The sequence below is a fragment of the Haplochromis burtoni genome, unplaced genomic scaffold, assembly GCF_018398535.1.
Source record: "Haplochromis burtoni strain Fernald_Lab_line unplaced genomic scaffold, NCSU_Asbu1 Contig_333, whole genome shotgun sequence".
NCBI classification, from domain to species: Eukaryota; Metazoa; Chordata; class Actinopteri; order Cichliformes; family Cichlidae; genus Haplochromis; species Haplochromis burtoni.
Window position 1 is genome coordinate 491,589 of NW_024582694.1, and position 25,998 is coordinate 517,586.

At 40.0% G+C, this 25,998-nt stretch overlaps 1 protein-coding gene across 4 annotated transcripts; it reads right to left on the bottom strand.

The window, feature by feature from the left end:
• Positions 1-4,701: 4,701 nt before the first annotated feature.
• Positions 4,702-25,420, bottom strand: ildr2 (immunoglobulin-like domain containing receptor 2). Of its 4 annotated transcripts, XM_005942208.3 has the most exons (10): positions 25,201-25,420; positions 20,079-20,408; positions 19,136-19,255; positions 13,499-13,555; positions 12,433-12,579; positions 12,148-12,312; positions 11,188-11,301; positions 8,613-8,814; positions 7,158-7,824; positions 4,702-5,255 (listed from the first exon to the last, which is right to left on the bottom strand). In XM_005942208.3, exons 1-10 carry the CDS (start codon positions 25,238-25,240, stop codon positions 5,220-5,222), a joined length of 1,878 nt encoding a protein of 625 aa, XP_005942270.1. In that variant the 5' UTR covers positions 25,241-25,420; the 3' UTR covers positions 4,702-5,219. The 4 variants fall into 4 exon arrangements, with proteins under 4 accessions (XP_005942270.1, XP_042084527.1, XP_005942272.1 ...); XM_042228593.1 differs by lacking the exon at positions 13,499-13,555; XM_005942210.3 differs by lacking the exon at positions 11,188-11,301 and having other exon boundaries at positions 8,613-8,817; positions 25,201-25,416.
• Positions 25,421-25,998: the final 578 nt, after the last annotated feature.

Genomic DNA, 25,998 nt, shown 5'->3' on the forward strand with positions numbered 1-25,998 from the left:
GTATTACAGGTACTGCGCTGCAGTTGTTTGTATCATATCTATCTAACAGACTCCTCTTCACACACTGAGGTTAATTATGGAGTTCCACAGGGTTCAGTGCTAGGACCAATTCTACTTACATTATACATGCTTCCCTTAGGCAGTATCGTCAGAAGGCATAGCATACATTTTCACTGCTAGGAATGTCTTAAAGACATAAAGAGCTGGATGGCCGCTAACTTTTTGCTCCTTAATTCAGATAAAGCTAAGGTTATTGTACTCGGCCCTGAAAATCTTAGAAACATGGTATCTAACCTGATTCTTACTTTGGATGGCATTACCTTGGCATCCAGTAACACTGTGAGGAACCTTGGAGTCATTTTTGACCATGACATGTCCTTCAATGCACATATTAAACAAATATGTAGGACTGCTTTTTTCCATTTGCGTAACATCTCTAAAATGAGAAATATCCTGTCTGAGAGTGATGCTGAAAAACTAGTTCATGCATTTATTACTTCTAGGCTCCACTACTGTAATTCATTATTATCACAATGTCCTAAAATCTCTCCGAAAAGCCTTCAGTTTATCCAAAATGCTGCAGCAAGAGTACTGACAGGGACTAGAAAGAGAGAGCAGATTTCTCCTGTTTTGGCTTCCCTTCATTGGCTTCCTGTTAAATCCAGAATTGAATTCAAAATCCTGCTCCTCACACACAGGCCCCATTCTATCTTAATGACCTTATAGTACCATATGACCCCATTAGAGCACTTCACTCTTGCGCTGCAGGCCTACTTGTTGTTCCTGGAGTATTTAAAAGTAGAATGGGAGGGAGAGCCTTCAGTTTTCAGGCCCCTCTTCTGTGGAACCAGCTTCCAGTTTGCAATCTCTGCATCGAATCATACTTATTAATCTCTGCCTCTCTTCCACAGCATGTCCTTTATCCCGCCTTCCTTCTCTAACCCCAACCGGTCGCAGCAGATGGCCCCACCCCTCCCTGAGCCTGGTTCTGCCGGAGGTTTCTTCCTGTTAAAAGGGAGTTTTTCCTTCCCACTGTCGCCAAAATGCTTGCTCATGGGAAGTCATATGATTTTTGGGTGTTTCTCTGTACGTATTATTGTAGGGTACCTACCTTACAATATAAAGCACCTTGAGGCGACTGTTGTTGTGATTTGGTGCTGTATAAATAAAACTGAATTGAATTGAATTGAATTATACTCACCTCAGCTGATCATCCTAATCATTAGGATGCTACTTCATATAATATAATATATAAAGCATCTTAAAAAGAAGTTTACAAACGCAGTAATGATCACTGATTCATTATTGACTGAGCTGTGGATTATCCTCTGATATTACTAATAATTGGAGTGGGGGATAATTGAGAATATATGATGGTGATAATATCTAAATCACCCAGCACCTAAGAAATGAATGTAAGAGAGAGGAAAAGGAGAAAAGAAAAAAAATACTAGGATATGTGACTTGCTATAACTATTGGCCCAGTTTACATATTATGGTGGTTATATACTTCCTGTCCACTTTTTTAGTTATACCTGTTGCAAATATCTAATCAGCCGCTCAGTGCATTTAGGTATGTAGGTCAAGACAACCTGCTGAAGTTCAAACTAAGTATCAGAATGCGGGACGTATTTCAGAAACTGTTGATCTACTGGGATTTTCCTGCACAATCTCTAAGGTTTATCAGAGATATAAAATATCCGGTGAACAGCAGTTCTCGATGAGAAAATACCCTGTTGATGTCAGAGGTCAGAGGAGAATGGCCAGATTGCTTCATGGTATCCTTATACAATACAATACTTTACTGTATTACATTATACTATTTACACCATAGATGGAGGCATTCTTTATGTTAAAGTTAAGATCCATGATGGGAGTTTTAAGTCTGTTTTCCCTCACTGTATAAAAGGAAGCTTGGATACTGTGTAAAGTGAGTGAGGGAGAAGCAGGTCGGTTCCATTCCATTTATCGTTTATGGCATGCAGCCAGAGTGTAAAGTTCACAGATGAGCCATGTTGTAGAAGCATTTGAGCTCTTTGAATGATGTTTACTTTTCCTTTTGAGGATGTACACCACTGCAGACTTCATGGTAAAAACAGAAGACAAGCGTGCCTGAGGTGGACTCAAGTGCTGAGCTCAGCTCATTCAAGTGTGCTTGAAATTCAGTGAAAAACAAAGCTTCATGAATAAAGAGCTTTAAAAATGTTCCTGGCTTCACTCTGAAGCTCACTACATGCTAATTTTTCAATTCCTTCTTTATCAGTACCTGCTGAGGACATGAAGTACCTTTGTCTTTGCGAGTCTCCAGTGTATACAAAACATTTACACTGTTATTTGCGGCCCGTGTTATATTACATTACCAAATGTCATCCAGTTATGGTTTTGTCTGCACTTTTTTTTCTTTCATTTTGTTCTAACGTAAAGAAATACTCACAGTGAGAATGACAAAAAAATAGAGACAAAACACATCCACAAACAAGCAAAATCATTCTACACAACACAAAATAACTTTACACAAAGGAAAAGGAGCAGAAAGACACACAAACCCTGAAACTGTTTATATTAGTCCCACACATGCCTCATATGAGCACCACTGTGTGTATTTTTATACTGAATGTTGTCAGTGTTTACTCAGCTCTGTATATTTAATAAGCTCTGATAAGAAAAACACAGGCTTCATCCAAGGTACACATGCATTATCAGACTCAATGAGCACTCAAAGATCAAATTCTGTGGTGACAATAGAAATTTACATTATAATAAGTGACACTGCTTACATGATGATATAAAGTGCATTTACTCAAATACAATACTTAATATAAGAGGGTATTTCTACGTTGTGCTACTTTGTACTTTTTATCTTCTTATAATGATGATGCAGTGATACAATGTATTATTATTATAATACAAATAATGACTTTATCTGTCTGTCTGTCTGGAGGTGAAGTGTGATTCTCAAGTGAAAGTGAAAAAATTCTTTCAGCACTATGGAAAACAGCTCATTCAAAACAAATCAGTTTCCAGGCTCTCGTGTAGCACCACTTTACATGTATTAAATCTGAATTTATTAGACACTGGCTGCACATGCCAGACACATGCCTGATTAAATGCTTTAGATTCATTGACTGCAGGTTTAAAACCACATAAATATGCCTGAAAGAGCAATAAAATGCAAATATCAATTAAAATCAGAAAACTGTGACGTGAGTGAAAATATATGTGTAAGAAAACATATCAACTTAATTTTTATATGCGAAGGTTAACAATGAATGAATAATGTAGGGATCAGATATACACATGCTGAGTGATGATACATTAGTGTTGAATGCAATTTTCTGTCAGGCTGGAGTACTTTCTGTTTTGTTGGTGAATTGGCATAATCTCATCTACTTTTTAGAGTAACTAGTACTGTAAAAAAGTCTGGAGCCACCCTCCTTCAAGGAGCATTCTAGTAATTTTTAAGAATAAAAAAGTGACTGGAATCAAGAATAAGCCAATTTTGTCTAAACATAACTGAAAACTAAGCAAAACACATAATTTCTTTCCATTTCTTTAGTTAAATCTATGAAAAATGTCAAACAGACAAATAATTACCAGACCTGAAAAGTATATAAAAGAGATAAACAGCATCTGAAAGTCATACCCTTAAGAAATAGCAAAGACCTGACATGGGAACTGAGTTACAAATCTGGACCTCGAGTCTACTTTTTATTGAAGCCTCAACAGAAACAGTCCCAGTCAAAGGGTGGCTGTCTAGAAGCCACCTTAAAGGAAGGGAAATGGGCTGGGCAACAACTGGACTGAAAATCAGTGGCAACAGGTCTTATGAAGTGATAAATCAAACAATGCTGGTTCAAATCAACTGATAGGTCAGGAGAGAGGTGCAATAGTGAGTTTTTACAGCCAGCTGTAAAATACAGATTGAAACTCTGTCATCGTTTGGGCTGGACTGATAACTTCTTAAGCGGGTGCCAGTGCTGTGGATCTTGACAAAAATGATAGAAATCAACCATCTGTTTGAGTTTGTCTCACTGTACAGAACCATCTGGAGAACATCTGGCTTAATTTTTCAGCATGACAATGATCTCAAACACGCCGCAAATGCAGTAAAAGCATACCTCAATAGAAAAACACTATCAGTCATGGATTGGCATCCTCAGAAATCGAACCTCAACATTACTGAAGCAGTGTGGGATCACCTTGACAGAGAACAGAATAAAAGACAGCCAAAGAAGAAGAAGCTTTAGATGTCCTTCGAGAAGCCTGGAGAACGATTGCTGACGACTGCTTAAAGAAATGAAAAGAAAGTTTGTCTAAGAGAGTTCAGGCTGTGGTGAAGAAAAACGTTATTGACTTTGGAGATTGTAAGAATTGTACATACTCTGTTTTGTCATTTATGTTTGCACATTTCATTAAATCACTGCTCCTGTTTCCCATTTTTCCTAGCAATATATAAAGACAAGTTATTCATTATGTAAATAAACCAACCCCAACTCCAATCCTTTGACTGGTTTAAATGAGTCAAAGTTCAACAGGATGCGCCAAAAATCTGATGTCAGTATTACAAACAGCAGTTTCCCTTTAAAATGATCAGACATACCTGTTGTGTTTCTGAAGACTTCGCCATTTTGGGTTGGGAGTGTTTTTTTCAGTATTCTCCGATATTTTACAGAGCAAAGACTAAACTGACTAACCAAAAGATGGAGGAGACTATAGCAAAGTTTTCTTTATTTAAAAAGTTATTAAGCAGTGCAATTGCAATCTGTAGTACAAATTCAAGGCGCAGTATTTCCAGGAACACAGGTAACAACAGGCAAAGGCAAAAATACAAAGTGAACCTGAGCTGCAGAGTAGTAGAGAAGTATGGAGGCTGAAGGCTGCTTGGTTGCTGTTCTAAAATTTTTGAATAACAAAAAAATAAAATACAAAATCTGTCCTTGGCACCAGTGTGAGTCCAGTTACATCATTGAAATACAAAGTAAGACAAATTAAAAAACAAACAAACAAATAAAATATGATATGCATGTACAAAAACACAAATATTAAATCCACTTTTTCCTCAGGATTCATTACTGACGTTTTTCAGTGATGTTATTTCAATGAGATGAGCCTGACTTGCTGTGGTTGGAGCTGTAACAGTTAGCATCTCCTGCGCAGCTGCAGGACAGTTTTAATGCACAGGCTGGCAGCGCTGTGCTGGGTCCAGGCTGGAGACCCTGTCACACTATGAGTGAGTCCCTGCTCAGTGCAGTGCTCTGTTAGGGAAACATACCAAGAGCAACATATTAGGAACTTCACTTTCATGCTCATGCAGGGTTAGCACAGCCTGGGGACAGAGCTTTGTAACCATGCACAGAAATCATGCAATACTGCAGTGGTTGCCACCTTGCTCATAGAAGAAGAAAGACTTTGGGATATTTAGAAAGCCACAAAACCTGTGTGTAATGGTTGCATGCTAGGCTGTGTTATAGAGGAATAATGCGCTTTCATTCATTATCAAAAATTAGGTTAGAAAAGCCACTGCTACATAAAGTCGTGTAGAAACAACACAAAATGATTTAGTGTTGACACCACAAATCATAATACATATTATGTACATAACACTGAGAGACATTATTAAAGATATATAAAAGATATTAAAGGACAAGGCAGATGTTTTTTTCTCTATATTTCTTACTGTCAACAAATCTCATGTAAAGCTCAAACCAGCAGTGTTAGTTTACGCACACAGTGCTTCTGTAAACATTGAAACCAGCTTTAGCAGATTTTGGGAAAGCATAGCTTATAACATTTATCGGCTATTTTGTTTTATAAACCAGCTCAAAAGCTTGTTAACACAAATATATAATCACAGGGAAGCAACTCACTGATTTAAATGACTTTAAACATTGCGTGATAGTGTTTCTTGCTTTAACCTAATAGGAAGGTAACAGCAACTCATATAATGTTTGGTTACAACCAAGGTATGCAGAAGAGCCTTTCTGAAAACACTACACGTTGAACCTTGAAGCAGATCAACTGCAACAGCCACTCTTGTCAGCTAAGAACAGGAAACTGAGGCTACAACTCACACGTGCTCACTAAAATTGGACGGAGAAAACGTTGTCTTGAATGATGAATCTTCATTTCTGATACGACATTCAGATGGCAGAGATGGAATTTGTTGTAAACATAAAAAGACAGATCTATCCTGGTTTATATCAACAGTTCAGGACATGGTGATGGTGCAGTGGTGTGGGGAAAGTTTTCTTGGCACACTTGAAGAGCATTATTTAAATGCTACAGTCTACCTGACTGTGTATTGTTGCTGACCATGTCCATCTTTTTATGGCCACTTTGCACATCTTTTGATGGGTGCTTCAGAAGTGTATAGTGGAATATTGTTTTTAAATTTATATAAGAGATAAACAGCTGAATGCTTATTTATACAGCAGTCAGCCTTGAAGTTACATAATAGGTCAACCGGACAGTTGTTTCCAACCATGTGATAAAAGCAAGTGAGTTGCTCCCTTTTAGCTCAGTTTTGGTCTCCACCAAGTCTTGAGGGATATACTTGGTTGTCTGTTTCATAACTGCTCCACTTACTATGAAAGAAAGTGTGCTAACTCTACTGCTTTAGTACTGAACATATAACAGTATGTGTGTGGACTATAAAATAATAAGAGTGATCTGAAAAACAATAAAACATTGACCTGATTGCAGAGCTGTGGGCTACTACAAAGCTACTGCTAATTAATTGGGGGTTTGTCCATGAATCCGTTTCAGTACGGAATGACCTGGAAACAAACAATAGGTCCCAACTCGACTCCAATTATATCAATATATAAAGTTCACCTGGAAACATTTTTACTTACTATTTTTTTTCATAGCATCATGATGATGAATGTGGGATTAAGTCAGGATGAACGATAGTTTTTAAAATACATAAACCTTTTGAGGACATTAATTGACAGAAAGGAATAATTCATGACTTGATTACACAGACAGTTGTTTCTAGACTGACACATTGCTGGTTTTATGCTTTTTACAGTATTTGCTGACACTAAGACGAAAATAGGATATCACCAGATTTGTCCTGCAACAGTTTACAGGATTTCAAGGCTCTTTTTCCTGAAGAACAGAAGAGGAAGTCCTTGTTCCTGCTATAAGTAACTCACCAGATTTCTGCTCCTTTCTCTCTCCTCTCTGCCCCCTTGCAGTGTGTGGGACATTCCCTGGTTGGGGCGGGTGTAAGAGAAGGGCTTCATGGCTGCCTCTGTGGTCCTGTACCTCTCTGATCTGGGAGGTTCTGCTGTGCGGTACCGCTCTGTAGTTTGGTCAGCCCTGCGGTATCTCTCAGCCTCGAGCTCAGAGTACGGAGGCAAAGAGTCCTCATCTTCTGGGCGGTTGCTAGGTGAACGGCTGTAATAACTATCGCTGCCCTTTCCTCTGGAGCTGCCTTTAGAGGGAGTGTCACTGTCCTCATCCATCCTCCCAGCACCTCTGTCCCTTCCCCGGCCTCTCGTTTTACTCTCAAGCATGCTGTTGAGCAAGGTGTCATCATAGGCTCTGCTTTGGGGCAGTCGAGACGGGCGATCACTGTCCCACGTGTCCCTTCTCTTTTGCAGTACTGGTGACGGGCTGCGGCGCCCCCAGCCATCATGTTCATTTCTATAGGAGCGCCTGGGAGGGCTGTAATCCCGCTCATAAGGCCGGTCTGATGGCGCACCCCGACGTCCATGTGCGCTATAAGACCGAGCGAATTCCTCCAGCTCATCCAGAGAGCCCGTGCGCCCTCTTCTGCCCAACGTCTTTCTCTGCAGGTTCTCCGATCGGCAGTTCCACCTACAGCGAGAAGCAGCCCACGCTATACATGTTAATAACAGAACAAACAAAACTGGAGAAAACATTTATCTCACCAAGCAGCAACCTCCAGGGCTGACAAATGAAGCCAATTTAGAAAACCCTTGTAGACTCCCATGTTAGCTACTTTTAGCTGATCCCTTATTCTCAATGGGTCACTACAGCGGGATGCTCTGCACGTTTGACAGAGGAATTTGTGTCTCCTCCCAGGATCAAACCAGGGATCTTTCATTTGTTGGGCAAAAGTGTAAACCACTACACTAAAAGCCATTACTGCAGACAATGTTTACATCCGGGTTTAATTTTGCTTTTTAACAGCTCTTTCAACAATTTTTTTAAAATGGTAATTACCTGTATTAACGTTCTATTTATGAACAGTTTTGGTGAGAGAAAATAGTCGTAGAGTAACACGTCACTTTCAGGAGGTTTACATTTGGACTGCTTTTACTTACAAAGGGGGGAAAAACGTGCAGCCACGTTTGCTGCAGGTGATGCAGTGAAGTACATTGAACAGTGGATCAATTATAATTGATTGTTTCTACTGGCAAAATTACATTCCTTAGCAATAATTTGTGGTTGACAATAAAGTATTTCAGCCATTTTTTATGGTGTTATTGTGTTTTGCCTATGAATATCTTTGGATTCACTTTGTTTCAAGCAACATAAAGACGTCGCCATGACACATCTACTGTCAAATGTTTTCTGGCATTAAACAGTAAACACAACAACCTGATAGAAACTCTTCAGAGGGAAGCATCTCTCCACCTTACCTGCGGTCCAGTTCATCATCTGAGTGGTTAATTCTGTCTTGTCTGAGTCTTCGGCTTTGTGTAGGTGGAGCTGCTCTCCGCACCGACAGGTCATCGAGGTCTGCGATAGGTGGAAGTGCTTTCATCTGGACCGCCTGAAAGGTGTTTCTGAAGTCTGTAGTCCCTCCATCATGAAGCGAGCTGAGCTCTGATATGCTCCTGGCTGCTGGGACAGGCACATCACTAACATGATATTTGCTGTTTATACTAATAAAGTCATTTTGAATGAACAGCGGGTGGTATAAAGGTATGAATGCATTCAAGGAAGAATAGGATCAGACGATGTTTTTTATTTTTCTAATTAAAAAAAGAATCATTAGGGAACAAATTAATTAACATTAATATGACAAATGCACGATCTGTCTTTGTTATTACTATTATTATTATTATGAACACAGGAACTGCAGTGTATCCCAGACATTCCACAGTGATGCCATTAATGCTCCATACATGTGCTCATATTTCCAGCCTCTATGTGGGATTCAGCTGATCTATTTTGTACAATTGTGAAAAATAATCTACACCTTCTTTAGATTATTAAGGTTATAAATTTCAGGACAATGTAAAAAAAACTAATCTGGTCCTTCTCAGGTTCTAAAATTACCTCAGATGAACAACAACACGTGACATATTACACTGTATTGTTATTTATTTAGCAAAAAACTAACCCATAAAGCAGAGCAGTTTGTGAGAAAAATATGTACACCCTTACTGCCTCTGTAGTCATTAACAGTGCATCGTTCCACCGTGAGAAAGATTATTTACAAATTTAATCTTCCCAAGTGGCCTTTCCAGCAAATTCACCCTAATTTCACACTGCTCAGACCCTCTCGCTCTACAGGCCCCAGTCAGCATGTTAAACGTTGGAAGTCCAGACTGTAGAATTAGAAACAGACTGAACAAGTGTGACATGCTTGGAAGGGCTGCCAGGTACAAGCATCTTCTCTCTAAAAGCAATATTCTTGTGGAAAGATTTGGAAAATTGCTTCTAAATAAACCTCTAGACTTTTAGAACAATGTTCTTTGTACACATGATGCCATGGTACTGGGACTTTACCCAGCCTTTTTTTATTCTTTCCTTTATAATGATGATTTAAGTTCAAGTTTATACAGATTTAGTCTTGAGTTTTATTCATTTATGTTTATGTTTACTTGTATTTCCAGGTTTTGGTTTCTTATCTTTGAAACTCATCTTGCGTGTTTGTCTCATCGCTGTGTCTTGCGTGTGAGTCTGTTTGTGTCATTTGTGTTTACGTCACCCTCGCTCAATGTGTGTCTCGCTCCCTCTGTTCCCTGTACCTAGTCAGTCTGCGTCATAGTGTGTGTTTTTCGTACTTCCTGTTTTACTTTGATAGTCTCCAGTATTGTCTGCAACATGTTTTGTCCCCTGTCTCGTCAATTAGATTAGGTCCAGCTGTGTTCCCCAGGTGTTTCCTCTTCGCCCTGATTCCCTCTTGTGTGTATATATTGTCTGTGTCTCCCTCTGTCCAGTGTTGTGATCTCCCTTAATGCTGTGTGTTCTGCCTGTCAGTTTAGTTTCTAGTTTCTCCCAGTTTGGTTTCATGTCCTTTGTATTTCCAGCAATACAGCTGAGTTTTGAGCTCAGTCCTGCTTGAGAGTCTGCATTTTGGCTTTTCAATCCTGCCTGCCTCATACAGCCATTATGACAGATGGAACCAAAGCGGAGTTGTCTGGCTTGAAAGCGTCACGTTTGGAGAAAAGCAAATCAACATATATCAGCACAAACACCTCATAGCAGCTGTGAAGCACTCTGGTGGAGAGGTGGTGATTTTTCACTTGGTTGCAATATTACAAAGGAAATTCTACACAGACAGGCTTTTTTTTTTTTTGGCTTTAGCTGAGTCGACAAAACCTAAATCCCACGTTGGAGATAACAGGTATCATGATGGTGGATTTCTCTGTAATGCCTCTGTGTGCACTCCCATAAAAAGGGGCGTTTCACAGATCATAAAACTCACTCCTACACAAAACAATCCCTGTGAGTGTCACTTACTCCAGACAGAGACATTATCACATAATAATGACTACTTAACTCATCTGTTAAGTACGGCTTAACAAATTACATATTTCCCCAGAAGAGTCTTTATTCCACTTGAACCATGCAGCAAAATAAAAGAATCCGTTAAAATGACAATTTTAAGCCAAAACTCTGAACATAACCTGGTTCTAACCAGACTATATGTTCAGTATACGTTACCATGGTGATTTAGCAAGGTAGAAAAAGAGACACAGACAACTCTGACTTGACAAAGCTGAGAAAAGAAGATGTGCTTCACATATTTTCACATGACTGTGTGTTTTCAAACTCATGAAAAAGCATGACTCCACAAGTTAACCTTGCAATTTGTGAATGAGAAAAAAGGGACAGATGTTGTTTTTTTCAAATATGAAAGGATTAGACGGCAACTAGTGAGATTTAATTCCCACAAACCATGCACATAAAGCACATACATACATATAAACGCACACACTGCCACACAGATTAAAGAAACTAGCCTAATCTGTGCAGGCTTACATTTGAATGCTGCCATCTTGCTGCGCGGAAACTGAGCCAGCTCCTTCTCTATGTAGTACAGAACTTTTATTGAGTCCTGGGCTGGACTGGCTTTGAGCCGGTAACCACTGCGCACTGTGAATGTCAACACACACACACACACACACACCTATAGATAGATTGAGAAAAACAAAACCATGCAAGGACGCACGCAAACACTCTTGAGTGTGCAAAGTATACAAGACAAAACAACCTTGCGTGTTAATAACGGATTAAATTCAAAAAAAGGAAAAAGAGAAGAACATTTCTTCAGACATTTCAGACATTCAGACTTTTCACTGTAGAGACAGATGGATGAAATGAAGGTTAGTCGTGTCAGTGTTTGATGAAGAGAAAAAGGCAGCTGTCACTGACGTTTCTATGTAAGACTATAAATAAATGTTAATAACATACACCACTTGTTCAAATAGTCCTCAGAGAAGGTTTTAGAGCTCAAAAGCAGTGATAAAGAAGAGTGAATACTGAGTTCGTCAATATTGTTTTTGCCTCTCCAAAAGCGTTAAAAACAGTTATTGAACTTTCAACACTAGAACCGCTGATCCCAGTCATTTTGACCCCATCCTCCAACAGTACCAGCACAGAAGTCATTTCCAAAGAAATCAGTTAAGTTGTTCATTTTCATCTATTTTTTGAATAATAATAATAATAATAATAATAGCAGTAAGATTTGACAAAGTATTTAATCGATTTTGGGGTTTTAATAATTTTGATTATTTTATTACAAATCACAAAGGTGAAATTAGAATTTTAAAATCCATCAATAAACTATGAGCACAATAAACAACACGTAACTACCATATGCAAATATTAAATATATTTTGCATACAGGCGGCCTATAACTTATTTTGAAATTTTACCTGTAAAATTACAAAATAATTCTCATCTTTCAGGAACCATTTGAATTCTTCCTCTACTACTCACCTCCAGACAGGTTATTCTCCACTGAGGGGATCGAGTTGATCTTTGTGTCCGTGTAAGAGGAAGAGGCCACAGGGACCACAGTAGGTATACCAGGAATGTAATAGGGATACAGAGGGACCTGAGCAGCAGGCTGTCTGCTCTTTGCCATCTTCCCCGCTTCATACACTGCATAAACAACACACTTTCATTGTTGATGTTAAAGAACGGGGATATTCAATTAAAAAAAGGACATTCATTTTTTTAAAGAGGATGCAGGACAGTCATTGGGTTGTTTGTGTTACTCACGGTGTCGTGGGCAGCAGCAGGTGTCAGGGCAGCAGCAGCAGCGGACGTAGCAGCAGCAGGAGTGAGGACAGCACTGGCACCAGCAGATCCCCAACAACAGCAGGAGCAAGATGCTGCCCAGGACTACAGATCCCACAAACGCCCATTCTGATTTACATACATACAAAAAAAAGGTAACAGTCAATGATTAAACACTCTGAACAGTGATTTAACATCACTACACCAAAGTGAGAAGTTCAACCAGTGGAGGTCAGCAAAACCAAGATTTTCACATAACAGTCATATCTAGTGGTAACTAGATGCAACTGAAATATGGCCACAACCATTAAAATAAGTCAGACTGGGCCAAACTCAAAAGGATTTGTGCAGTTTGTGACAAAAGCTCAATATCACTAACGTTACGTTAAAGAAAAAAAATGAAGCTGAGTGAAGAAATTCAGCCAAAGGGCTGAAAATTGTTCTCCGAAGTTCAGTCTTTTTTGAAATGTCTTTGTTTATTTCAGATCTCAGCATTTGAATTGCTGAAATGTTATAACTGACAAAGATTTTGGACAAAAAAATAAACCCAGTCTCTGTTTTTTCTATTAAAAAAAGCTGATGTTTGGCGCTCTCCTCCACTGATGTACCCAGACAACAGACCCCTACAAACAGGAAACTTTAGGGGATATCAAAGGAAATCAGAGTTACTTTTATCCGTTCTCACATCTTTGAACCATCCAAACCATAACAACAGACTTCCTCAGGGTGTGCCAAGAGTCAAAATCCACTCACTAACAACACATTTCCCCTGTGAAATTTGAAATCATACCTGGAGGTAAACAATAACAACTACAACTCTGTGAATTTGGCTTCATGTAGCTTCACTAACTAACTGTGTTCATATCGGGCGTAGAAGCTCCAGCTACAAGGCTGTCATGTTTATTCAGTCAAATTTCTAACAAGTGAATGTACATTTGTTAGTCAAAGAGAGTTTTATCTGGTCAGTTGGAATTAGAAACATCAGGAGGCAATAGAAAAGCTGGAAAATGCCAGGCAGAGAGACAGACATGCAGCGTAGGGACCGTACCTGGCATAATCTCCAAATCAAACTCAGGGAGTAGATCTTGCTGCTCACCTGTCCTGCCTGCAGAGAGAGGGAGAGGACAGGTGAAGGCCGGCAGAGGAAGCGGGAAGCGGGAGTCAAAAGGTCAGGCAAATTAGCAAATTTGGCAGAAGGCAGATGATTAATGGTCATGCACTATTTGGGGAATGAAAGTTTAAGTATGAAAAAATGGGTCTGCATCTAGAAAATATCAAACTTATCAATGAAGACGTTTGTTGTTGACCATGCTGTCTGTGACAAACTGAAATGTCTATTAGATGGACTCCCGTGACATGTGGTTCATATGTTCACATCCCAAAAGTTTGACCCTTTTTGATCTGGAGGTCCATTTACTTCCCATTTGTACCACCAGGATGTTTTATATAGATAATAACTAGGGGTGCAACAATACATGTATCTGTATTGAACCGTTCGATACAGTGCTTTCAGTACGCATATGTATTGAACGATACAAAATTTAAAATTTATTTGGTCAACTTTTCTTCTGACGATGCCGTCTGTGTTGAGGGCTCAGTGGATCTGCGTTCAAGCGCAGATCCACTGAGCGCCACCCATATGCATTCACTCAAGTTAGCATGGCAACTGCCTCAACTCTACCCGAAATTGAACCTCCTCCACCGTCATTCAGATATGGAGTTTGGAACTATTTTGGTTTTCATGTGAAGAATGACCCTACTTAAGCGCATCGTGGACAAAAGTACAACAGTATGTCGGATGTGCCACGCAATGCTCAATTAAATTGGTGGGAACACAACGAATATGGCTGCACATTTACGCCGACATCACGCTAGTGTAAAGACAAGTGGAAGCAGACAAAAACAACAACAAGCAGGCATGCTGCAAACTTTACCCGACTCAATTAGACAGCTGTTAGAACATGAAAGAGATAGAGAGGGCAATCGCTACTTTTATTGCTGTCGACAAAATAGCTTTTATTTTGGAAAGAGCCATATATCTGTAATAAACTCTCTTTTCCACATATGAGCGATTTCTCCATCAGAAACATTTTTTTTTGTTATTTTGTTGTTTCAGCAACATTTAATTTAAAAACTGTACTTTTGAGTTAAAAGAAATATTTATAATTTTAATAACTTGACATAAAAAAAAATTTTGTATCGAAAAAATATCGAACCGTGACACCAAAGTATCGAAACGAACTGAACCGTGAATTTTGTGTATCGTTGCACCCCTAATAATAACATAAAATTCATTGTTCCCAGAGATCCCTCTCTGATCTCTTGAACTACAATATGACCCACGTGCCAGACAGCAAGAGGTAGACTAACAAAAAGCAAGCCTTTATTAGCTGCTGGCAAATTAATAGGTATAGTTGAACTGAGACTAAAGGAAACACAAAATAGAAAGGGCCACAAGGAGGCTAAGCTAAGAGAAACTGCCAAACACCAACACAGAGTCTAAAAGGTGATTATAGCAAATACAAAGGACAAAGGAAGACAGGACTATTTATACACTGGGGGCTGATTGGAACAAGACACGGGTAAAGACAATCAGGATAATCACAAAGGAGCCAGTAAAACCTGACATGAAAGAAAACCAACCTTCAAAGAAATCAGGAAAAAAAAACAAGAGACAATTACACTGCAACACAAAAACTAACACTAACAAGATGTCAGATGAAAGGGAGCACAGGAGGGCAAAGGCACTAACCAGAAAGATGAGACAGAGGGAGCAACAGATAGGGATCCCAAAAGGTTGATTCTCTTCATCTGCACAATAACAGTAAATTTGCACAATAACTGAAACAAGGCCCAGTTATTGTGCAAATGTACTGTTTATAAGGTTGGGGAAACCTGAAGTCAGCTGAGACGGAAGAAGTCACTTGGATGAGTGAGGAAACGTTTCTCCCACTGAAAACGCTACGTCCAGATGAACAGAATCAACCTTTTGGGATTTACTTACCTGGATGATTGAGCATGCATCAAGACAACAGATAGGGAAACACAGAGGGAACTAAACACACAAAAAAGCTAAATAAAATAAAGTAAAACTTAAAAAAAACTATTAAAGCCTTTTTCTTTGATGCCATGCACAGTCGACGTGTCTCAGCATTAACATTAAAACTGCACACTGTTAACTGAATGCTGTTAATCATTTTACATGCATGCAGACACCCAAACACATGCAAGCAACTGAGACGTGAGAGGCAACAGACAGGGAGGTTTGGAAACTGGGACACTGATGGCACCAGGACAACAATTTACCGCGCAAGCTCGTCAAAACAAGGTCATGCAAGTCGCGCTGCTGTGAAACAATGTGCCTGTTGTGCTCAAAATGTATGACATAAAGGTCAAAATCAGAACAAAAATTCAAGGAAATTACTCGCTGAATACAGAAAGGGATCAGCAACAGGTGTGCAGGAGTCAGCTACGGATGTTTTTAATGTGCTTATTATGAGGTCTGAAAACCCTGATTACAGTAAAGACTGGTTACTGTCTGACATGGCAACACTGGTAGACTAAACAACCCCTGGTACTGAGGCTGCAGAGTGTGCTGAGTAAGCGCTTATTAAGGAGTGGGGAAAAAAACAGCCTTGCTACCTTGGCCCTGCCTCACTTGACTGCATACCATCCGTAACCTGAGAGAGCTGAGGAGCTGTGCAGCTCCGAGAGGGAGGGGAGGTCGATGAGTAAGAAATGGACAGTGTTGGGGAGTAACGGAATACATGTACCACCGTTACGTATTTAAAATACAAAATATGAGTAACTGTATTCCGTTACAGTTACCGTTTAAAAAGGTGGTATTCAGAATACAGTTACTTTGTTGAAATAAATGGATTACACGGCAGTACTTTCCTGTTTCATATTGTCGCGGGTCAGGAATGTTTCGGATTCATTTGACAGCTACGTTCTTTTGTTCCAGGCGGCAGCGTTACGGTTGCCATGGTTACAGGGTGACGCTCTCTCTCTCTCTGCGACTGTGTGTTTCTTGGGTGAGAGAGCGCATTTTCGTTGTTGTTGTGCTAAGCTAACAGGCAGAATGCTACAAGAATGTAGCATCATGGGCAGTGTAGTCCGTGTTGCAGGGAGAATGCACTGCCATACACGTTATGGGTCTGTGAGCGCGAGGAGGGAGAAAAAGGGGAGTGGAAAGGTACGAGTTGTCATCGAGAAAAAACGGGAGCTGGAAGCATGTAAATATAATAATAACCACTGCAGCCAAAAACAGTGCCTGACGAGCCCAGTTGTAAGTAAGCTATTAAGACTCGACTGTACACTGTGTTCCTGTTTTCCTCCGAAAACAATAAGTTCCGTTGGAGCAGCCTTTCAACGCCTCTCTCTGTCTCTCGCAAGAAAGTTGACCCACACAACAAAGTAAAGCTATTTTTCGGCTACGAGCCGACAGGGACCCCGCCGTATTAGTCAGAGGTCCCTTTACTACAGTTCGGAGTCGCGGACTTTCAGTAATAGTAATAAATCACACAGCAATAGTACATTCACGTTGTTGTAAAAAGCACGATAATGTATTAAGTAATCCAAAGTATTCAGAATACGTTACTGTCATTGAGTAACGTAACGGAATACGTTACAGAATACATTTTGGGGCATGTAATCTGTATTCTGTAATGGAATACATTTTAAAAGTAACCTTCCCAACACTGGAAATGGAGGAGTGCATGAGAAGATTTTGCAAGGCAAAAGGGAGGGAAGGGGAGTGAGTGTGAAAGAGAACTGAGTAAATGTTATCAGCGTTCAAGGTGCTGGTGAGCAAAAGAACACGCAAAGAATGTTTTTTTGATCATGTGCTTTCATATTTGAACTGTAGCCTAAATATGGAGTTAGAGCCAAGCAGCAGTTTTGTAGTAACGCTGGTGAAGAAAGTTGAATATAAGTACCAGAAACTTTTAAAAACAACCAGTTTGGCACAGAAAAAGTTTTACACACTTTCTAATTCTAACTTCAAAATTACAACATGCACAAGCTAAGAAGTTCAGCACTAAAGCCAAATGAGTCTTGTTATTCTCACACATTTAAGCCCCTTCTTCTCTCCTGGGAGAAGACTGTAATCAGATTAGTGCTAAACTAAAGAGGGCTACATGAATAAGCAGACTTCATAAGCATCAGGCTGGCCTAACATAAAGGGAGAAAAGTAACTAACAGATCACACCATCAGTTATTTTTTTAAGTGTTTTAGTCGTATTTATTTCATATCACAAGCAAAACAAACAACTAAGTAGACTTTTTGATCCTGGAAGTGCAGCGCAACAGCAACATCAAAGCAGTATGCTGTGTTCCTGTATAAGTCAGAAGTTGGAATTCCAAAGTTACCAGTCGGAATTTGAATCTGGAACACCTCCTCACCTCAGAAAGTCGGAGCAGTCCCATCAACCCTGAGCTAACAATCCTGTTTTCCCTGGCTTTTTCTGGAACTTGCTAACTCAGGAGTGACATCACTCCCGACTTCCTGTATTCCAGTTCCAAGGTATCTGGAATGTTGTTTCAGATATATTCATTCACACAGTCAGGGTTCATAGGCAACAGACCAAAGAAACCAATCCTATCAACCAGGAAGAGTTGGCTAATCTCTCTGATGTCACAGTTGGGAAGTTTATCCAACAAAAGAAGGATGCTATTATTAGTTGTTCGATAATATCCTCATATCTACATGTGCATGTCTACATGTGCACGACTTCTACTGCCATCCTCTGCTCTATGTTTCACTCTGTGTGTTTGCCTTTTAGCTGTGAGCGCTAAAAGTGAGCGCTAATTCATCTGAATGATTTGTGTTGGCAGTTAGCACTTAGCTGTTGTCCCATGAGCACAACCTACTGTGGATTTTTTAAAGGGCTTTGAACGCTCCACCAAAACAGCAGCCTCCAGATATTTTGGCATTGTGTGTGAGAACTACTAAGTAAAGCTTGAAAAAGTAAAGGGATAGGAAGGGGAGGGACAGCAGGAAAGGGGAGGAATTAATTTACATATCCCACACTGTACATGCTAATTGAGGCAAAAGGCTCAGCTTTTGCTGATATGAAGGGAATATTTTCATCTAACTGTATTGAATACATCAATGCTTGGAGGGGGGCCGTTAACAAGCTCTTGTTTGGTCTGAAAATACATATTACCAAGTTCAACATCTTATAGTCTGGGTTAAACAAAAAGACAATCTTACGTAGTGAAAATGCTACTTCAAGATTTACAGTAAGTCATGACTCTCTGATCTTAGTCCTGAAGTGTTGGCAGTTTAGTGAAGATTTGGGAGGTGTGTATAATGATTAACCAGTGATACTCCCCAATGAGCAAACGCCACACAGACAAACACGCTCGCTGTTGTTCAGCTGAAGCTCCCCTGGAGTCTTTGAGCCTCCTGACATACTGTGTAACTGACCTGAGATGTAACGGCTCCACACCGGCTCTCTAAAGCGTGCGACCGGCTAAAGAATAGAGTCCGTTACGGAGGATCGAGGGCATGTAAAGAGGGAAACACCATTTAGCTGTTTCCATGGAAACCGTAGTAAGGGCACTCGGGAATGCAGCACAATTAAGAGACCACTTCTAAAACCTTTACCAACAACGCGCAGGAAAAAACTCCCAAACACACAAACAAATAGAAAAATATAGGTTAACTTTCTCGCATGCTTACCGAGCACCAGTAATTCCACCTGATCCTCGTTCTTCCCCTCCAGATCATCAGCGATCACAACTTTGCAGAAATACACCCCGCTGTCGCCCCACTGCAGCTCCCCAATACGCAGGTCTGCTTCTGCACAGATTACAAAACAAGGACAAAGATTATATTTCTACATATTTACAAATATTAATATGTCAAATGGCACAACGTGTTCACAAAGCAAACTTTTTAATGCTGCATTTTTAAAACTCAAGCGGAATCGTTTAACACTGACGCCACCCAATAAGACTGTGGCCCAAAATTTGAGGACTATGAACTGGAACTCTTTTAAGATCGATGACATGCTATTGATTGTTCAGTGGGAAGTGAGAGTATTTTCCCGGTTATGCTTGTCTCTTTGTTAGAATTATAAATCAAAAAGTCTGAATTCATCTAAAGATCCAAAATCTGTAATTCACGTTTGGACTCAATACTGAAAAAGGGGAGGGAGAATGTCATGTCTTGACAAAAACATGTTCAGTTGAAATGCGAGGAAGTGTAAGTCATGTTCTTAACAAAACACCACAAACTATCTGGATGTGAAGAAAATTTGTTAAGAGTCCTGAAGTCAGTTGTTTGTTTTTAATGTCAGTAATGAAAAAAATACTGCCAAACATAAAGAAAGTCATTATCGGTCTACATGTATTTCCTTTGGCCTTTATTGTTATTGGATTTTGTGACAACAGGAGGGCGTTGTTGACACATTTAAATGGCAGACGTGTTTTGTCCTGATAAGAAGCCCACATACGAATAGGCGCGAGGGCGGGGGCCTCTGTGTGGTACCGCCATTCTTGTAGGACTGGAGCAGAAGAGATTTATTTATAAAAAAAAACGTCAGCTCTGACTCATGTGTGACGATCAAACAGCTGCAGAGTCTTTCACCTTATTTCACTGAGGATAAAAGTGGCGACATTACTGTTTATGATGCTGATGTCTCTGCCTTTGTAGTGCTCAGCCAGCGTCATGGAGGCTCCCTGGGACGATGCCACTACCCGAACTGTGCGGGTGTTGTCAGAGCACTCCAGGTGGGACTTGGGTCCCAGCGCTGAGGTCTTGATGCCCAGGGTCTCCGAAAGAGAGAAGGACTCCTGCATGTGGTCTCGACAGTAGGACTTGTACCACCACTGCACCACCGGGAGCTGGACGGAGGACGTCTGGTACTGACACGAGAGGACCACGGACTGGAAGAGGATTGCATACTGCTTTTCCTTCTGCACTGAGACATGCACACTGTCACACACGCACACTGATGGACACATACAAGCAAAAAGAATAAAGCACAGGTGCTTTTGTTAATCTACTAAAAATGGACATATCAGTTCAGTTTGACTATTAAGTCATGCAAATGGTAAATATGCACGATGCTAACTTAAGCAAGTCAGTTCCACCTATTCTGCAGAATGAAATACAGAGTTTACAGACTCATTTTTTAGTCCAACCAATATAAGCGCCAGATCTGAAAACACACTACAAGCATTAAAATCCGTCCCATTTAAACAAAATTAAACCTTTAACATATTTGTTAATCAATAAATTATGTAACAACAATGAGAGGAGCCAATATGTTTAATGTCGGAACTGATTTGCATCAATTTTACTTGGTTAGTAAGTCAAAGATCTGATTAGGCTTTACACCACTACTTAGTTGCGATTTTATTATTAACTTTTTAACTACAGCTAAACTACAGTCTTTAACAAAACTTACCTTTAAATCTTAATGAGCTATATTAGACAGCTTTACTGTCCACTACTTGGTCATTTTGAAGGCTGCAGCTTTGTTGGTGTTAAATGATAATGTGACCTTTGTGTTATTGGGGGTGGGGTCACTCTGCCCCCCTCAACTGACTTCTTTCTAGTCAGTTATTGCAGCTCAAGCTCAAGTTAATTATTCTCTGAACAGTCTCTGCTTTGGCAGCAATCTCAGTAAGTAGTACAGCTAAGGGTGCTGATTTTGGAGTGCATGGGTCTATGAAAGTGAAACTTTGGGAAGTGTCTTTGGAACGATCAGCACGTGAAGCTAGTTTGCTTGTAATCATGGATACTAGATCATGAAGAAGATGTGAGTGGGAGTGCAAATGGTCTGTCTCTGTGCTAGTCCTGTGATAAACTGGCAATTGCACCCCTCGCCCCATTGGAGCTGGGATAGGGTCCCACCCTCTTGTAAGCCTTAATTGGCTGAAAAAGATGGATGGATGGATGAATCATGATGAATAATGAATTAGCTTATCTATCCTTAAACTGTGTAGCCTGTCTAGGTTTTTCAGAGGATGAGTTTATTGCCTCCTGTAGCACTCTTTTAAATACACATATAATGCATCTTACTGTGAATTTCAGTTTATAACCTGTGTTTTGTGGACACTGCACGTCAGCTGCCTGTCCATTTCACATGCTCTGAAGCCGACTCTGTAATAATTTGCTCTCTGTCATCAAACTTCAGGTGAAGGAAAAGACTGCATAACTAGCGGAAGGTGATAAACTAGCAGGTGAGTCTAGATAAGAAAAGTTTGAAAACAGTAAAATGATGAAAGTGGCAACTTTATGAGCAGAGCAGCAGCTGCATCTCATCTTTATCTGTACAGATGACTGACGATGACTCTGTACTTCAGAGAAACTGTCATTATCATCATATCAAAACCAAAAGAAAGACAGGAGGAGAGATTAAGTGTGTGGGGGTCCGCTGTTGTTTGGTGCTGGGGTCAGGAAGGTTAAATTCCAGTGTGCGTGGGGGGCTGGGGAGATCTAGGGAGAGGCAGGGGGTTGTCATCATAGAAGGAGGGGGGTGGAGCAGTCTGATGGGGATTTTCTGGTAGTCATATTAGCTCTAGGTGGGGCAGGAACTCAACTCTAAACATGTCCCAGAAGACAGGAAATCAAAACAAAACCAAGCACCAGCCTGCATCTCCCAGGGTCAGTAAGAGGAGAATACACACTGTGTTTAGACATTTATCTCAAATGAGCACCTCTACAGCATTCTTCTGAAAAGACATCAAGTTTCCCTATTTCCAGGCAACAGTTAGGACTGCGAATAATTATTCTTCCTCCAGAAGGGAGACCCAAGGTAGAGGAATGTCATCACTGCTGGGCTTTTATTTGTCTGCCTGTATGTCAGCGGGATTACGCAAAAACTACCAGGCTTAATTCCAGAAAAATTGGTGAGGTGGAGGAAAGAAAGAGCTCGTTGCATTCGGGTGTGGATCTACACCACATTCTTTGAAAAGGATGTGTTATCCGAGTAATTGATTTTGTCTGTGAATCCCAGGAAAAGGGTTATAAAGTCAAGCTGCTGTGTTTTCTTTTTTTCTGACATGTCCAACAATCCAAAACTCAAAGAAATTCAATTAAGAATAAGAAGTAGTTACTTTCAGTTGCTGCCTTGTTAATAAGGAGTTGCCACATATTTGATCTGGCACATTTCTTTTACACCAGATGCCTTTCCTTACACAATCCCAGAGGGATTTGGGTCACGGGATCTTTCAACTGTTGAGTAAATGTGTAAACGACTACACCATGAAGTAGGGCTGCACGATTAATCGTTAGAAAATCGCGATCTCGATTCATACTTATGTGCGATCTCATTTCCAAATGACAACAAAAAAAGACGACGACCACGATTGTACCGCATTTTGATCCGGGACGTAATCTGCATGAAAACAAGCGCTCACTCTTCCTGCTCAACAAATGACAAGGGCGGAGCCTTATACCACGTGATACAGAAGCTGTGCCGTGTGATGCTAAAATTAGCAGGAAAAAAAAACGGAGAGCACGTCAGGGATGACGAGAAAGTGACAGGAGAAAATCCATCCCAGTCAACCACCCAAACATCAATAACGGGAACCTTATACAGCGCTTCTTATACCCGTCGAACTCCCGCAGGCACAAAGAAATTACGGAGGCTATCACTTATCACCTGACCAAAGATATGGCTCCCATCAACACTGTGCAAAACGAGGGATTTAGGAAAATGATCAACACCCTAGACAAACGCTACACAGTGCCGTCCCGCAACTATTTTTCTATTGTTGCACTACCTGCTCTATACACGCAGTGTCGAGCAACGGTAGAGACGGAATTTCAAGCAGTACAACATGTTGCAGCAACAACAAAACGTGAGATATTTGTTGTTTTTATGTTTATTTATTGATTTTTGTTCAGTCTCAACTGTTACGAAGTTGATGTGCAGTTAATAAGTGCAATAAATATTTATACTGGAAAAGAAAATCGTGAGAGAATCGTGATCTCAATTCTAAGCCAAAAAATCGTGATTCTCATTTTATGCAAAATCGTGCAGCCCTACCATGAAGCCAGAAAAATATTGGTATATAAGCAGCAAATCTTTCCATTTAGAAGCTTAAACCAGAATGAATAAATCAACAGAAAAAAAATCAACAATAATTTTAATAACTAATTTATTAGTTAGTCATAAATTTTCCTGGTTTTCTCCAAATGCACTAACATGGAGCTAAAAATAAACTGAAACAAAGAGTTACGGATATGACACTGATTACATCTTAGTCAACTTCTCCATTAAATGACTAATCAGCATGCTGAAGCTTTGTCAGCTTTGTGTTTTTAACATTAAGTTGAGGCCAGCTGGTCGACGTCATCAGCTTACTTCTTCCTCTGATACACTTTAACTGCACAAACAGGAGGAAGGGTCACCAAGCTCCTAAATTCCTGCCACAGAAAGCTGTGGTCTTCCCTGTATTCCTTTTTTTCATGGACCAGTCCATTGTTAGGGCTTCCCCTCTCCTGTCCCACTTGAGCAACTGAGAGGGGGAGGAGGTCGCAGACTCCCAGCCAATGGGAGTGTCAGGCCTTCCTCCAGCTGGATGTGAACAAACCAATTAAGCACAAGAGATTTAAATCAAACCGTTAGCCCATGAACTGGAATTCATGAATATCATGAGTTTGAGGTGAGAGGAGTGAGGACTGCTGTAACTGCTGACATGCATCATGATTACACCTGTTAACCAATGTTTACTGTCTGCCGTGACTCACTGTAGGTTAATGACTGGGTTTCAGAGGCAGCAGACAGTCACACCCTCACCACCTGCATACAGTGGAAAGGCCTCAACACATAAAGGAACATAAAGGCCTCAATTAAAGATTAGATGCCAGTTTAAACCGGGGTGAGCACAGTATGTGGTCGCAAATGTTTCCCAGGTCAAAGCCCTGCTCTTGGAAGCAGCACGTTTCCTGAGCAGTCAGACTTTTCCTCTCCAAAGCTGTCACATTTCCTGCCTTTACTTTGCAATACATTCCTTCACATTGACTCATTAGCCCAACAAAAAGTGATAAGGATGAATATAGCCACTGCAGTTTCACAAAACACTCACAATGTTCACAACAAGTGACGTGAAGAGCGCATTCTTCACAGATGCACCATCATCAGTACATTTCCAGCCTTCCTGTTTTTTTGGTACCCTTAAATATACACACTTATATATATAAATTATATAGTGGCCTTATATTTACATTTTGTATAACTAATCGGTCTGACTAATAAAGTGATAGTGAAACAGATCACTTGTGTTATTCTATAACTCAGATGAGTTTCTTAATATAAATAACAAAGACATGCATCATTTTCTTGTATTTTAGATTCCGAAAACAAACAGAAGTGCCTTTTTTCAAGCACATCTACCTGAAAATAGCTAAAATACATGTAGTATTTATTATTGTACTCCAAAAAGTACTTTTATAGAAAACACCACAGCACAAAGAAGTGCCTGTAATAGCAAAGCTATAACCCACAAATCAGTAAAACATCTTAGGACCACAACATACGATCGAAACAGCATTAAATACCAGAAAATAATTACTTGGGTTGCTCTATAAATGTTAATGGAGCAAACCATCGCTGTAACTGAGAATGTATTTCTCTTTATTCACTCAAATAAAACAAAAAGAAGCCTTTACTGAGTCCCGTGTAGCCCCTGGGTCTGGGATAAGCACCGAGTTTACATGGGATCAACCTGTTGCGCTTTAGCCGTAAAGAAAACACATTTTAACGTTTTACTTTAGAAGGTAAGACCTACCTGAGGCTCCCAAAAAAATAGCCAGCCGGTAAACGTTCATTATATTGTCCGTTTTTATACTAACGAGTAGTTTAACCGTTTGTTGGTCATGTCGTTTTCCGCTAACTGCGTCTGCTGCAGACCGGACTCGGACTGCGTCTAACGGGACTGTACCACTTCTCAGGGAGGTGAGGCTCAGCACAAACACTGCACCGCTCTCAGACAACTTCAGCCTAAAATTTCGGCACAAAAACAGCGTATGTCATAAGTGTCTCGGTTGCAGGATAATTTTGGCTCCTGCATTAGGTTGATTAGAAGTGTCTGCAGGGGCGATTCTAGGCTCTAACTTTTAGGGTGGCTCAGCCCCAATCATAATACATGCAGTGCCCTACAATTAAGATTAATGGAATATGCTGCTTGCAAACATATTCAACCCTTTTCACCGTAGAGAATCTCAGTTCGATTATATACACATTACAATGGTACTTGCAAAAGCAAGTTTGTATCACCTATTTAACGTCAGATTTGACATCAGATTGACAGTTTTTCAATGCTTAAGTTATCAAACCTAAAGCAAAGGCTTAATCATGTTGATCAGAATTTACCAAAGCAAGTTGAAGAACTACTTTTAGTGCATAGTATTGGATGTTAATCACATTACTGTAATTGCGTTATACTTTTCAGTAATGCAATAATGTAACTGTTATTGTACTAAATTAAGTAATTACATTACAGTTACCATTATGTCTTTTTTCCATTTCAAAAGTTCTTTAGTTATCTGAACACTATGTGGATAGAAAGAAAAAAACATCAAACCTT

What these genes read in the sequence shown, in the direction of transcription:
- ildr2 (XM_005942208.3), bottom strand. Translation starts at nt 25,240, where the DNA reads ATGAACGTTTACCGGCTGGCTATTTTTTTGGGAGCCTCAG. An exon ending in TGATTTGGAGATTATGCCAG is followed by an intron (nt 12,580 to 13,498) that starts GTACGGTCCCTA and finishes TATGTAAATCAG; the next exon opens with AATGGGCGTTTGTGGGATCT. An exon ending in GGAGAATAACCTGTCTGGAG is followed by an intron (nt 11,302 to 12,147) that starts GTGAGTAGTAGA and finishes TGACATTCACAG; the next exon opens with TGCGCAGTGGTTACCGGCTC.